The sequence below is a fragment of the Argopecten irradians genome, chromosome 1 (assembly GCF_041381155.1).
Source record: "Argopecten irradians isolate NY chromosome 1, Ai_NY, whole genome shotgun sequence".
Taxonomy (NCBI): domain Eukaryota; kingdom Metazoa; phylum Mollusca; class Bivalvia; order Pectinida; family Pectinidae; genus Argopecten; species Argopecten irradians.
The window spans coordinates 21045045-21061529 of NC_091134.1; the positions used below are offsets into that span (position 1 = coordinate 21045045).

The window sequence follows — 16485 nt, forward strand, 5'->3', positions numbered from 1 at the left end:
TCCCATTACCTTCATAATTTGGTACATCTTACATTATGACCCTGGCTGTAACTAAGAATAAATCAAAATTAAATAGTTATTTCTAAAATTCTAGAATTCATTTCAGAGACTATCCTCTATGTACACTTGTAATGTATGTGTTTGATATGTGTTGCAGGGCCTGGAGAAGGAATGGCCTGATCTGATTGCTCTAGTCACACATCATACAGTAATGTCAGAAATGTTACCCTGCACCCTACGCCTGCCACACAAGTCCACAAACCCCACGTTTAAAGATAGTGACAAGGATGAGAAAGAAGATGATCCCGACTATCAACGTCTGTCTGACTTTTCCTCCATGATGGACACTCTCAAGATGTAGTCTCCGATCACTACATAGAACGGAAATGAACACTGACAGGATGTGTATTTCTTGTTGCCACGGTTACCGTAGTCACTAGTTACCGTGAATGGTTACAGTGTATCCTAAATCTGGTAACTATGGAAGCTAGTCAATACCCTGGATACAGACAAAATTTGGTTACCATGGATACTACAGTGACTACACAAACAATGTCCCACATGTGCTGATGAATTTGATCTTATGGTGCATTACTATGATTATCAATACAGAAATTATTACCCAGAATACAGAGGTCTGATACTTTACATACACTAACACCAGAATCAGAGATCAGTCTGTGTTTGAAGGGAGATAACTCAGATTTGTTGTGGCAGAACAGTTCTCTCATGGTGCAGGGTAAGGGATAAACATTGGTACAGTACAAGACTTGATGTTAATTAACCAGACAAACGTCAGTCGGCGGTTGTTGGTGATTTCAGTGATATTAACCATGATTGGAAAGTTTTATATCCAGTCTTTACAATCAACAGGTATAATATGTTGACACAAACAGTGGAATGATTTTGAATTCCAGGTGATCATACAGTGGCATTTCGTAGACAATGTAGACGACATTACATCAGAATCATCACTGACACATTATCATTAACAAAATCTACAATTCAGGGGCTAAAGTAACAGCATTCATTGTGAAATAATGTCTCGGTGCAAAACAATTATAACATACCCATAATCATCACATATTTGTCATTGGATGCTGTAATGGCGAACCTAATGAAGAACTTCTAAGGGTACTTTGCTAGAAAAGTAGCAGAGCAATATTCTGAAACTAAGCTGAGTCTATGGAGTTTGATGAAAATGTCCATCGGAGATGTGCTTGTGTTTGGTGTTCATCATGGGGATGACTAGAGATAATCTGCCAGTGGGATGCAGATGAAGCTGTGATATTAGATATATATGTACAAGTGTTCATGTGTAAGATGTAAAAATGTTGATGTAAAAATATATTATATATTAAGAACATTTTAACTGTAATGTAAGATATTGTGATCTGTGAAGAATACAAAGTACTACAGTGTATATATATGAACATTGTAATACATTGTATGTTATAGTTTATGTAGTATTGAAATCATAACTTCTGTAGTTAAGGACAAAATGTTGGATTCTTGCCTTGGATTAACCAATCGGAGTGAATCCTTCCCAAACTTTTATGGATCAGTCCAATTCAGGAGTATAACCTGTCCCTCTCTGCCCCTCATTGAATCAGTTCTGTGACTATCAGTCAATGGATAAGTCCATGTTAAATGTTTATTGTTTTTGGAGGGTGAAAGCTTGTAATAATTTTCATCAAATTTTTTTTCATTAGTTCTTTCCTTTGCAGCTATATTAATAAAGTATGCCTTGATGACAGTGGTATGTAAAGTGTACATACTGATCGATCCTTATTTAATTCAGGACCTAAAACTTCATTGCCACTGATAATGTTATATCAATGTTTACCTAGCTAAAAATGAATCTTTAAAACTTAAAATAAAAGAACTACAAAAGGGAGGTAAATCTTGCTAAAACATTGTGTCTGGTATTCTGAATCTAGCCTTCAAGTAAGTTTTGTTCAATTCATTTTCAAGCAACTTAATTAATTGTATTTCATAATTCCTTGCTCAGGGTATCAGATTTTTATATCGTATTTGTAAGAAGTATCATGTGTTTCAAAATAATATACAGAGAGTGCCGGTTACATAATGTAATAACGCCAAACTTGGGAGAATGGAAACACATATTAAAACATTTTGTAATACAAACTATATTTGGGAGATTTTATATTTTGATTTTTGTGAAACAACGTAACAGAAACTTGTGATATAATAAACAACTAATAACATCGGGGAATTATAATGAAAAACTTCGGAGTTTACATTTCATCCGTGTCTTAATAGAGATGAAAATTATAGTGTATCTACATTTAAAATTCAGGCATGAGCAAAGAAAGCCTTTTCATTGATTCATTCATTTATTTGAAACACTTCAGTGCACTTTCATTCTTTTACGTGTTTCCACCTTTTTATGCATGATTTTTAATACTAGTGCTGTTTTATCAATTATAGTGAAAACTCACCTGCAGGGCAACCATTGAGAATGGTATTGAATTTTACTGTTGGTGAAAAAGCCTGACATTATATTTTAAATGGTGCATTATAATTTGATGCGAATCCATTCTTATGAGCCTATTCCAAACAGAATCATCCATGTGTCTCAGAATCTACGCAATATCTGTTACCTTATGCACCATGTTGAATTTTAAATCTTTCTTTTTTTTCAAAATTTTTTTTTTTTTTTTTTTTTTTTTGCAGTCAGGACCATTGTAAACTGACAATCTGTTTTAATCAGATGGTAAAGTTTTATATCATAATGATACTCGGAAAAGATGGCCAGATATTCTAAATGATGCAGTTAGAAACTTTCTGTTAACGGAGCAATTAGCAGATTAAAAATATGACTCTTGGGTCTATGAAATATACTAATGATTATTAATTAAACTAAGTAAAACTCATTTCTTCTAAATATCCAAGAGTTCAAAGGTGTAATATTTTACTTTTAGTTATTTATAGGAGGATTTCATTAAGTTTATATACTGGCAAGCGACCAGTTCTCGCCGAGTACCAATTCTCGCCATTGCATATGTACCGTATTCAACCCAATAAGCGCCCATGTCCCTATAAGCGCCCCTCCCCCTTTTTGAGGCCTCAATTTCAATTGCCCAGGCACAAATAAGGACCAAAACTACATAAAACGGTATAAATTTGCAATAATTTTAACTTATTAGCACCTTTTCATTTTTAACAATTTTTTAAGCGCCCTGGGCGCTTATTGGGTCGAATACGGTAATTGTATGATCACAGACAAATTTTGAGACATTTTTTGTGGAAATCAGCATGGTAGTGTCTTCTATCAGAAGAAGGCTATATTGACTAGATTTGCGTGAAAATTGTACAGATACAGTTGTGATGGTGAGAATTGGTACTCGGCGAAAACTGGTTGCCCAGTAGTTTCTCCTAGATTTTACAGATCATTTTAGCACTGTATGTGAATTACTACTTTAATGCTTCCATACATGTAAGACATGTAGCTACGGTTGTTTTAAAAACTTACGGTTTATGTTGGCTTCTGTTGTGGCCTTTTTTAACCTGAATGTACAAGTGTAACTGGATGTTCAAGGTGTGATTGTGTAGAGCGGAATGGGTTGGAAATGTTTGTTACGAAATGTTGTAAATGAACTTTGACCTAAATCAGATATGGTGAAATTTTAAAGAGAATGAACTTTTGAAGTGGAATGAATGGAGAAAATTGCGTTGATCGAGCTGAGGTTGGTTTTAGGGGGGAGAATGTACATGTATACAAATGCGAGATTGTCATTGGGTGTTTTTGTGTAGGTGCATGAAATGATTTGCCCATAAGCCTTGATGAATTATATCAAAAGAAAGAAAAATCACAAGACAGAATCAGAGTTTATGGGCAGATTATTTCTTGCACATGAAGATGTTAAAGGATATGGATGATAAATTATATTATTTCCAGTAGTATTTGATTGCATGTTTAGCATTAAGACTTGTAGTTTTGTATCCTACTCATTTCCAGAACACATTTTGAAGTTGTACTAAAACTGAGCTCATGTAATACAGATTATCAGTGTCATCAGGCTCCGATTTCTCGAAATAAAAGTGCAGACTTCAGTCAAAGCAGTTTTTCTCCTTATGTAACCTATGAAATTTTTTTTCGAGAAATCGGGCCATGTGGGTAATTCAATATTTTCCTATGATATTAAGTGGCATTCAGATGTAGTGTCATGTGATGCACAATATGTGTACCATGTGATGCATACAGTGTAAACCATGTGATGCACATAGTGTAAACCATGTGATGCACATAGTGTAAACCATGTGATGCACATAGTGTAAACCATTTGATGTACGAAGTGTAAACCATTTGGTGATTCTGGGAGTAGGTAGGCTACAACAACGTTTCTGTTTGTTAGCATATTTATATAGAAGATTGTTGAATGTTTATTTTGCGTCGTTTTTTGCCAAACCTGTGATTGTGGAAGGGTGTAACACCTGTGTAGTAAACACTGTTCTTGCCCAATACAAGTCATAGACAAAGTATAAACTTGTTTGTTATTTATATGAAGCTGCAGTGGCCGAGTGGTTAACATGTGTGTCCGGGGCCGCGGTGGCCGAGTGGTTAACATGTCCCAACATATTACCACAAACTCTCCACCTCTGTGTTTCGAGTTTGAATCCCATAATGAGCAGTTGTCAGGTACTGACTGCTGTATGGTGGTTTTTCTCTGAGTACTCCGGTTTCCTCCACCAACAAACCTAAGAATTCCTTATATGATCCTGGCTATTAATAGGACGTAAAACTAATAAAACATAAAACATCCCAGAGGGATCTTGGCGCCCACCAAAGAATGATCTATGTCTGACAATGGAAAGAGGGATCTTTTCTCTGCTTTTCAAACTTTTGCAAACATACTACATATAAAATTTGAGACAGATCGCTTCAGTACTTTTTGAGAAATAGCAGTAACAAACTTCAACTATCAAAATCCAAGATGGCTCCTTGGCGGCCATCTTGTTGATTGATCGGTCCCAAATCGAGTTATGCACAACTAGGGCCCTAGGGGAACCTATATATGAAATTTGAGACAGATTCATTCAATACTTTCTGAGAAATAGCGATAACAAACTTTGACTATCAAAATCCAAGATGGCTGCCTGGCGGCCATTTTGTTGACCGATCGATCCAAAAACGCATTATGCACAGCTAGGGCCCTAGGGGAACCTACATATGAAATTTGAGAAAGATCCCTTCAGTACTTTCTGAGAAATAAAGATAACAAACTTTCAGTATCAAAATCCAAGATGGCTGCCTGGCGGCCATTTTGTTGACCGATCGGTCCCAAAACGCAATATGCACAACTAGGGCCCTAGGGGAACCTACATATGAAATTTGAGAAAGATCCCTTCAGTACTTTCTGAGAAATAGCGATAACAAACTTTATGTATCAAAATCCAAGATGGCTGCCTGGCGGCCATCTTGTTGACCGATTGGTCCCAAAATGCAATATGCACAACTAGGGCCCTAGGGGAACCTACATATGAAATTTGATACAGATCCCTTCATTACTTTCTGAGAAATAGCGATAAAAGTATCAAAATCCAAGATGGCTGCCTGGCGGCCATCTTGTTAACCGATTGGTCCCAAAATGCAATATGCACAACTAGGGCCCTAGGGGAACCTACATATGAAATTTGAGACAGATCCCTTCAGTACTTTCTGAGAAATAGCGATAACAAGAATTGTAACGACGGACGGACGGACGGACGGACGGGACGGACGGGACAGGACCACGGACCACGGACAAAAAGTGATTTGAATAGCCCACCATCTGATGATGGTGGGCTAATAAAACATAAAACATATTAATCCAAAGACTGTTGGTCAGTGGTTTTTTCTCGGGGTACTTACTTCCACATTCTAATCATAAAAAACCTTAAATGACTCTGGCTGTACATAGGATAAAATCAACCAAACCAGCTTGATATAATCCAGTAAAACCTGTGTATAAAGACCACCTGCTTATTGAGACCACTTTCTAAGGGTCAAAAATGGTAAATTTCAACATAATGTGACCTGTCTATAAAGACCACCTCGCTATAAAAGCCATTTTTTCTTAGTCCCTTGGGTGGTCTTTATAGACAGGTTTGACTGAATGTTTTAGCCAGACGTCACTAGGGTAAAGTCAGTTATTGTAACCAGGCGGTCACTAGTGTAAAGACAGTCGTTGTAACCTATTATTACAAAAAAACATTTAATACAAAAAGTTGAGGAAGGTAGACAAATTTATACACATAACACATGTATTGATAACAAAGTCAAAACTATGTGTGATATTTCATATTTTAAACATTTTATTGCATCAAACAAGTATTATATCATTTACTCATACAACACTGACTTCATTTGCATACCGGGAAAATATACAAAATAATAATAGGTTTTAAATTACAACAATATTTCTGTATATATATACAGAGACAAAACAAATTTAAGAAAAATTATCAAAATTGCATAAAATGGATTTACATTTGATTCAAACTGCATGAAAACTGAGGAATAAGCAAAGCCAATCATATTCTTAAACTTTGTAAGAAATTCCATGACTCTAATAAATGTTTTTAATGGAATATGAAATTAATTAATATGGGGAAGTCTGCATTAAATCCCAAACTGTTGTCCATGCATTATTCCTGTGATGGATTGCAAGGTATGTAATTTCTAGATTAATCACTGCCTCATGTGTTACAGTTATGAAAAACAATGTATCATAAAATAAATGAAGACATCTATAAAACCTGTCTACATATTGTGTAGCACATGTAGTTTGTAAATTATTAAGCACAATAAAGTCTCCATCAAACAGATATTCCACAATTTAATTACCCCAATTTTTTCACTTGTTCATCTATGGAAGAAAGTGCACTATGACCGTAAAAATATGTTATATATGTAGAATAATTAATTTTTAGTTGTTTTCATACTGAATCTGACTTTCTAATTGGCTTATACTTTTTCTCCATTCTTCATATACTATGAAGAAAAAATCCGAGAATGGCATAAAAACCTGACGTTATCATGACGTCACAATAGAGACGTTGACGTTGCGTATTGATTTAGAAAAAATAATCCTTTGGAAAATCAATGGTATCGTACGTTTAAACGTATTTTTTGTTATCACGTAGTCTGAAAAAGTCTAAATGTAACTATTTAACTATTATTTAACTTCATCAGGTTATGAAATAAATTTTGTTTGCTAACTTTTGTGACAATCTGCTACGTGGATTCATACAGTTTGCAAACAAAATTTCTTTCATACCCCGATGAAGTTAAATCAAAGTGCCAAGGCCACTCATAGATGCTGTGAATGAAGGACTCAAACAAAGGAATAAAGAAATTTGTTTTTCATTTAAATATTGAATTTAGTATACTTAGCATGCAGTGTTGAATTTCGGAGTTTAACAAAATATATTTACCGTACACCGTATTTATTTTATGATGTTTAAAGTTTTTCAAGAACAATGAGTTGAATAACTCATTTTCCTGAAATAACTGTAATAAATTTTATATCTAAATTATTTCTGAAATAACGATTTCAACACCAATGAAACCGTTCAGAATCTGAGTATCATTTTTTATAATTCTTTATTAATTACTAAATTAATACATCTTCCAAAGTATTTCTCCCTTTTCTAATGTCTGTATGGGAATTAAGTTATTTAATACAAAATGTATCGTCTACATGTAGGATTTCAAAAAAAATTATCATTTTACAAAAGGATAAAAAGGTAAGAAAAAGAGGCACCCTTGAAAGGTAGGGGAGATAACTCTTTCTGGTGAAATATTCAAAACAATTGTACCCTGATGCCAAAATTTGTTTTCACAGAGTACACATCATTTGTACCATGTAATATACTAATTATGCTAAATATGAGCACTTAATGATGGGATTATCTATAAACATAAATACTGGACTATTAATTAATAATACTGTAAAATTAAAATGATAAATACTGGTTATCCACAACAGAGAGAACAAACTATTTCAATAGTAAAGGCAAAAAAAAACCCCAAAAAAACCCAGAAAGTTACATGAAACAAGAGGCCCATAGGGCCTGAATCGATTCACAAAATTATATAAATGAAAGTATTAGTAGCGAATATACACAGACAGACTTCAGCCATAACAGTCGGCTACGTTTGACATTCTGTGTTGTAATTGTAAAGGTGTATTTTCACATGGTGTAGCCACTATTAATTATTACCCAGGTACAAAGGCACTCTGTGCCCAGATATCATACAAATACTACATATATATTATTTAGCCTAAAAGTCAACATAAATAGCCATGAACTTAACATAAATTAAGCCAACTAATGATTAAAGTGTTGTTCAGTAGCATACATATCCAGCAAGAAGTCTTATATTAATGATAAAATACTATGATTAAACAAATTTTAATGAATCAATCCAAATTTTTAATGTAAAACCTCATACAATAGATAGACATTATACAAAACATGGCACGCTACCACTGTTTGTCACAGAAGAGGAGAAAAGATCATGAAATTTCCACTGTAAGTGGAATTAAGATGGGTTTTTTTAGATCCCCATAATAATACCTATCAAAATTCAAAACTTTACCAAGAAAAGACTTTGGTTCCCTTAGGGCTTGATGCTGGATAAATATGCTTCATTCACACTGGTTAGAACACCAATATATATATTAGCTGCAGTAGCAATGGTTATAAAGCTGAATTAATTTGACTAGTTGTACACGTACATATATTTCACATTAGATGTATACTAACTTTAAGTACAATATGGCATAAGGCTACAGGGTAACATCAACCGATGAATGTTCTTTTTGGAAGGTACAGTAAAACCATGACAATTTCAACACCTGAATATTCTGACAATCTGGCACAGCCAAAAAACTTCTATGTGTGTGTTGGAAAATTGTGTCAAGTTTCATTGTATTTGTCAACATCAACCACTCCATGTACTTCCTCAAAAAGATATTTTACAAATTTTTGAAATCATTGTAACTTTTGTTAAATCTATCAAATATACAACAATATTAAAATATGAATTCAAGCAAAACATACAAAGATAAACTTTTTATATATTAAGTACAACAACAGTCTTTAAACAGATTTTAAACAATTTAAGAATGGTTCGTGGTGTAAAAATTGTTCAATTCTTCAAAATAAACATTAGGATTGGAGAAATGGAATATTTAAAGAAGGATCTATACAGCACTTTACAGTAATATTAATTGTAGAATTATACTATACCAACCAGTAATCACCTTTAGGCTACAGCCATACAGACATACTCTAGTTCAATTATACACATATCATATTTTTGATATTGAATGGCTTAGTTGCATTATTTTTAACATCATGAACATATAACCTTACAAATATATCTCCCGACTATAAACAACTTCATATCCATGTATTCCGTCTTGTTTGCATATTGAGTTATCTGCCCCTGTGGGTAGGTATTGATCTTGATGTAATAACAAGGGAGCTAACTCTGTGATATGCATAGACGGAATACTATATTTCAAGTCTTTGTCAATTCCAAAATATTCCCAAATACATTAAATAGTGATCAAAGGATGTTCAGTATATTTACATTCATGAATTATTTGAACCACTTTTACATATTTTTATATTTTTTTGAATGGGTCACTAATACCTTTATGGACTTACCACATTAACCTTTGAGTATGTATTCTTGTTTTTTTCGTTGCTGTATCAGATGTATAGATCACATTATATATCTTTTCTGAATTGGTCACTAATACCTTTATGGACTTACCACATTAACCTTTGAGTATGTATACTTGTTTTTTTCGTTGCAGTATCAGATATAAAGATATCATTTTTATATAGACCAATAAGCCTATGGAGATCTTAATCATAAACTGAAAATATTGTTTAGTTGTCAGTAATTTCTTTTCAAACCTTGAAATCATAAAATAAATCTGGATATGTCTACAACTTAAGTTTTGACTTAAACAATCACAAACCATGAAGTTGGGTGAGTATTTACTTCAATTTAAAGTTGTTTCATGATCTAAAAGCTTATTAATTTGGATTATTGATAACTTTATAATATTTTTCTACTTAATCATAATAATTTGAAAATATAAAATTAGCCGATATATAAGAATAAAAAATCTACTTTCTGATGCCTCAGGGAAACAATACATAGGTATGTACATATATATATCAAAATTGCATAAAATTCTGCAACATATTTAAAATAAATTTTAATCTGTGAAACAAGTTATAGTTGAAGCAGCAACCATATCAACATAGAATATACACAAATAACAACTGTAATACTTTGTAACAAAGTTAGTGGAGGGGGGATATCACAACAGCCTGGGTTACCATGGAAACATACCTATATATATTACTGGGTCATACATGTACCATATATATAGTGGAGATGGTAGGGGGTGGGGTGGGTATGACCGTATTCGACCCAATAAGCGCCCATGTCCTTATAAGCGACCCTCCCCCTTTTTGAGGCCGCAATTTCAGTTGCCTTGGCCCAAAATAACGACCAAAACTACACATAATTGTATAGGTTTGCAATAATTTCGTCTTATTAAGCACCTTTTCATTCCTACATTTTTTTAAACGCCCTGGGCGCTTATTGGGTCGAATACGGTATTACAACAGTCTTCTACACAAGCTGATAAAAACACACCAAGATTTATGAAAATGTGAATTGTAAAATAACATTAAAAGTTTCCATGGAAACCAATATAAATTTAATGTACAGTGATTTATATAGAATAATTAATGGAGTTGCTATGGAGACAAAGCACACAATATTATACAGATATACAAATATGAGGATTTATAAATAATGGATTTAAATAACAACCAGTAAATTCTATATTGCAGTCACAACATCCTGGCACCATAACAAATAAAAGACAAAATAATTCCTATGTCACAGCGCCTTAGATGTCCGCCCTATAATGAAATAAGCTGTAACCATTTCTCGGGTATAATGTCACAGCTCTCGGGCCCCAATGTGAAACAGACACTGAATAAATTACCATAGCTATAATGACAATGTTGAATGGCTATTTGTAAAATTTTGAAACTATCTACTGAATACCTATGCCTTTACAGCTTAGTATATGCCATTAATGTACAGATCATCACAGATATACAGAGTCGACAGAGTAATCATGGAGATAACATAATGTGAGTATTTTATCAACAGAATCGTGTTCCTTTTGTTCTGTAAACCTAGAAAAGGTAAATTAGAGTTGCTCACACAACTTTGTGTCCTGGCAGGCTATTCATTTCATCTGACCTACAACCTCATTGACTTGTTTTGAAACGTAAAGACCCTGTTTAATTAAAAGTTGGTTCCAACCAAATTTTCTAATATATATTACACTGAACTTTAATAATTGGATTACTCAAAGTGTTCCCATGGTTACATCAACTTGGGAGCCAACAAGGTTGAATATTTAAATCTGGACTAGAACGAATGAATGTCGCTTTCTTTCTGAAGTTTTAATAAATGAAATTCTCTTTTCTTCTTCAATTAAAATAATAAAATCAGTAGTGTGTTATACACACAATGATAGGTCCCTCTACAATGTGAGCAATTTGAAGTATTAATTCTCTAAAACTTCCATGTCAACATCAGAATTTATACATCCACATCATTAGAGAAGATTCATCGTTACGGAGATACTCCTTCTGTTGATCGGAAGGCGGACGTTTCCAGTCGAGATAGCCATCCCCTCCACTGATCACTATCACAGCGTTACAGTTCCGTTTGGATAACGTATTTATAGCCTTCATTCGGGGCCCATTGTGTTCCCCGGGTGGCAGTTTGAGCGATAGTGACGTTCTCACCACATTGGGCTGCTTTCCCTTTGATAAAGTTTTCCGTATACTGAATGACTTTTTAGGTTTTAACTCCTTGTGTGGTTTAAGTACATTTGTGTTATTCTTGGTTTTACTCTCCTCTGTAGTAGGCACAACATCATCCATCTTACCCGCTAATTCCCTGACACTTAAGGTGTCAGATAGATCGGAATTTTTACTGGAATCTGACCCTTCATCAAAGGTCATGAGGTCATGGTAGTACAAACTGACCTCATCCTCTGATGATACATTATCTAGAAGGTTTGATTTCCTGACAGTACCCAAGCGTTTCTTTTGAACAGTTTCTAGTAGCTCCCGTCTAAAGGGGAGAGAACTATTAGGATGTCGCATGAATCGACCCAAAGATTTAGCCGATGCATTTTCAGCCTCACCCCCACGTAATGTCAAATGTGAAGCATTTAGTGGTATTAACACGTCTTCCTTCTCTGTTGGTAAAACCTGAATCCCTAAACTGTTCTTTCTCTCAGAGCCCTCTGTTTCAGCAGATGAACTCTCTGGTTCGGCAGATGAGCTAGATTTCTTTCTTTCAGTCTCTGGTTCCGCAGATGAGCTAGTTTTTCTCAGATCATCACCAGAGTTATTTCCAGCCATCTGACTGGCTCCGTCCATTAACTGCCACAGATTTACTGTATCACAGTAGACAGGGATTAGAAGTTTGACGGGACCATTGTGGGCGTGACACGACACCCAGGGTTTGTCCCAGTACCGGGGTACCCCATCCTTGAGACGTGGTAAGGACACTGTCAATATAATGCCTACGTTGGTCCCAATCCACAGATAACCACGACTTGTCATCAAACTTGTTACCATACAGTTGTCTGTAGACTTCTCCTTAGCATACGTAGGACAACCTGCAACATATAACCGTTGTGAAATATTGGCAATTCTTTCACAATTATTTGTTTGCTGAAGTTAGACTAAACATTTAGTAAGAAATGCAAAAATAGTTCTATTGGTCTGAATTCACTCTTGTTAGCCCAATAAAGCATGTGAGGAGTATTTAACATAGGAAGATACCTGAGTTACCAGGGATACATAAGTGGATGGCCATGAGACCCCTGGTGAGTGGAGTCAGCAAGATAAAGCTTTGATAAAATAATGCTTAACGTTTAGGATTCTAAAGGTGAATTCAAAAGTGAAGTTAGAACATTTAAACTGAGAAATAAAAAATCTCTCCTAGCCTAACTTGATTTGCCGTTTTCTACTTCTAGAATATAACTTCCGGACACTTGATTTGTAGCTCTTCTGCTTCTGAAAGCTCTGCCATCTAGGAGGTGGAAGGTCTTCTGAGAAGACTTCTCTTCTTAGAAGCTCACAAATCGAGTTGAGCTCAGGATTAACACATTGATCTTGTAATCAAGAGACTTGCATAACACTCTCATGTTCATTTATAACAATTTGATCATGCGACACCTACTCGACACCATCCGCTCCACTGCTCCCTTTACATTCACTTCCTGAAGATTTTCCTTGGTCTCAATGTGGAAGAGACAGACTCGTGATTGGTCCTTGTAAGACACCCATAATCCCACACCGGATCGTACCATTTCACTGATTTCTGACCCGCCTTCGTTTGAACTCATCTTCACTTTCTCCTGAAATAATCAACAAATATTTGTGTGTAAGAAACTACTCAGCTATTTAGTCAATCAAATTGATTGGTTAACTGTAACATATCTCCAGTTAGCTCATGACATAACATCAGTTGAACACAGTCATCACAAAACCTGTGTAATTTTCCCTCAAAGAAGATTCCCTATGTATAATGAAAGAGGTCTGAGAAATTTCCTTCAAATGTTTTTTTGATAAAGGTGACTTTATTTTTTAAGAATGAAACTCTATGACAAAGATGCCATAATATGAAATATTCCAGAGATGTCATGAAACCCACTACAAAAATTAATATCATGATGATTTTTTTTTTTTTTTTGAACAGAGACTATAGGTTTGATGAGCCTGTGAGAACAACTGATTTGTTTGAGTGACAAAGCTATCTTCTAGAACTAGTCAGAATTACTTTGATTCTTTGACAGCCGTAATAGACATGCCAGGTTAGGCCGTAATAAACATGCCAGGTTAGGCGGTAATAGACATGCCAGGTTAGGCGGTAATAGACATGCCAGGTTAGGCCGTAATAGACATGCCAGGTTGGTAGACTTACACTGTAGGTGTTTTCCTCATACTGTATGATGTAAACATAATCCCGACATGATAACCAGATTTCTTCCTCCATCACCAGGATACTCCGGATTGGAACACTGTCGATTATAGTGATCGTCGGGGACCGGAAATTCCATCTCCCTTCTGGAAATATCAATTATTCTTTTATACCTCCAATCAGTATGTTTAAAAATCATTTTAATCTACTTATATATTCTGCTTACATTGTTTAGAGCAATAATTTATTACATTCAGTTATGTTAATTTCTGTTGTTTTTGTTAATTGCAGACCATAGCAGCCATCTTGTATTTTAACCCCAAAAAAAAGGACTTGTACAACTAAACATTGTACAGATTATGAGTCTAAAAGCTATTGCTCGAGATTTAATCAATGGTAACAAATTGAAAAAAGAAAGAATGGCACCGATATATTCAACACTATGTGATCTAAAAGAAAATATCTTTTCTATGGATTGAGAATGTGTAGGTAACATTACCAGCGTCTCGGTCGTAGATGACTAAATTTCCATTATTGCACCCAACAAACACCCGGTCGTCCATTGCCCTGATTACCATGGCAATACCATGACAGTAGAAATGTGTGGCAGGTTTTCTAGCCGTGGTTGATAAATCTCTCCGTCCCACTTCATTAAACAAACGGAACACCATAATCCTGGAAAACAGACATCAAATTAGATACGTATTCTATAACGGTCAGTTGGTAAGACATCAAATCAGATATTCTATAACGGTCAGTTGGTAAGACATCAAATCAGATATTCTATAACGGTCAGTTGGTAAGACATCAAATCAGATATTTATATGTCTAAGAAACGTATTCTATAATGGTCAGTTGGTAATGTATCAAATCAAGATATTCTATAACGGTCAGATCAGTTGGTAAAACATCTAATCAGATATTCTATAATGTCAGTTGGTAAGACATCAAATTAAGATATTCTATAATGGTCAGTAAGAATATCAGTTGGTCAGTTGGTAAACATCAATCAGATATTCTATAATGGTCAGTTGGTAAGACATCAGATCAGATATTCTATAATGGTCAGTTGGTAATGCATCAAATCAAGATATTTTATAACGGTCAAATCAGTTAGTAAAACATCTAATCAGATATTCTATAATGGTCAGTAGGTAATGCATCAAATCAAGATATTCTATAACGGTCAGTTGGTAAAACATCAGTTGGTAAGACATCAAATCAGATATTCTATAACGGTCAGTTGGTAAGAAATGTTACAACCATGATTTATAACTAAGAGCATGAAAATGTTGAAGACATCCAAAGTATATGAGTTAATCTAAGTTTGTATATATAAGTGGACCCCAAAAATGCTCAAGCACTGAATGCTTTTAATAACTAGTTTAATGATCTATCAATTGAGCCACTTGAATGCCAGCGATCCACCCATTCAGAACCAATACACAGAGACTTTTCACTCTCAAACATTTTTGAGCAGTCTTCTCAGGGAATCATTTCCCTAAGTTTAAGTAATTCAATGTGTCGTTGAGTTAACAAGATTTTTTTTTTACACTTTGAAATATGTAAAGTGGTCAATGTTTTGAAACCATCTCTATGGCCAATATGCAACAAACATCTTGTCTTCAGTTACTAACTCAGATGAAATTGTCGACATCCACACCGTATCCTCCACAAATGCATCATCCGTGTCCACTGTAGCGTAACCCTGGACCATCTCCACGGCAACTGCCTCCACATCCATGGCCTGGAAGGACTCCACTAAGGCTGGCTTGGTTGATTGAGTCGACACCAACGCCACCTGTGTACGTTTCTCTGTTGTCATGACGACCCACAAATGTTGAATACCAATGTCGATAGTACCAGGGGCAGACAGAAATACAGGTACGGCACACTTCATCTGATAGAAAAATTTGAAAAAGTTTCTCAACGATTTTCTTTTAACAGATATATCATGATAGTAGAGTTTTATGTTTTGTATTGTAAATATATCTGATGTTCTAAAAATCTTTCATTCTTGTTTTAATGCATTTGAGCAATTTTTACTCCAGTGAAGTTCTTATGTAAAAACATTTATGATTCAGAGAAAACTTTATATATGTAATTGTGCTAATATAGAGTGATTATATAGATACTGCATAAAATTATATACAAACATTCCGGGTATGATTCCCAGTCTTGCTTGCTGTGTAAAGCCATTTTTTCTTTCTAAATTCAGCTAAATTTCAACAAACCACTTGTGTTAGGATTAATTTGATCCTAGTTACCTTGGTATAGTTCCGCGGCATGTCCACACACACAGACTTCATAAACACAGCAGGCTGTAGTGAGTTGGTGTCTTCAGCCTTCAGCCAGCCTGGGTTGTTCTGGGGCTCTGTACACACAAATCATTTATCAGGTTATTGTCCCTTATTTTCCAGCAAAAA

The 16485-nt window shown here is 34.8% G+C and overlaps 2 protein-coding genes across 4 annotated transcripts in view; one reads left to right on the forward strand and one right to left on the reverse strand.

The window, feature by feature from the left end:
- The window catches only part of LOC138320490 (tensin-4-like), a 106968-nt gene extending 102458 nt beyond the window's left edge, over positions 1-4510 (forward strand). For both annotated transcript variants that reach the window (XM_069263476.1, XM_069263486.1), the window contains one exon: positions 158-4510. In XM_069263476.1, the coding sequence (XP_069119577.1) occupies positions 158-361 (204 nt within the window). In that variant the 3' untranslated portion in view covers positions 362-4510. The remainder of the gene's footprint in view (positions 1-157) is intronic.
- A 5913-nt stretch (positions 4511-10423) lies between these two features.
- Positions 10424-16485, reverse strand: part of LOC138320501 (rho guanine nucleotide exchange factor 10-like) — a 45154-nt gene continuing 39092 nt past the window's right edge. For both annotated transcript variants that reach the window (XM_069263504.1, XM_069263494.1), the window contains 6 exons: positions 16327-16433; positions 15697-15959; positions 14559-14734; positions 14063-14205; positions 13319-13496; positions 10424-12752 (listed from right to left, as the gene is read on the reverse strand). In XM_069263504.1, the coding sequence (XP_069119605.1) occupies positions 11653-12752; positions 13319-13496; positions 14063-14205; positions 14559-14734; positions 15697-15959; positions 16327-16433 (1967 nt within the window). In that variant the 3' untranslated portion in view covers positions 10424-11652. The remainder of the gene's footprint in view (positions 12753-13318; positions 13497-14062; positions 14206-14558; positions 14735-15696; positions 15960-16326; positions 16434-16485) is intronic.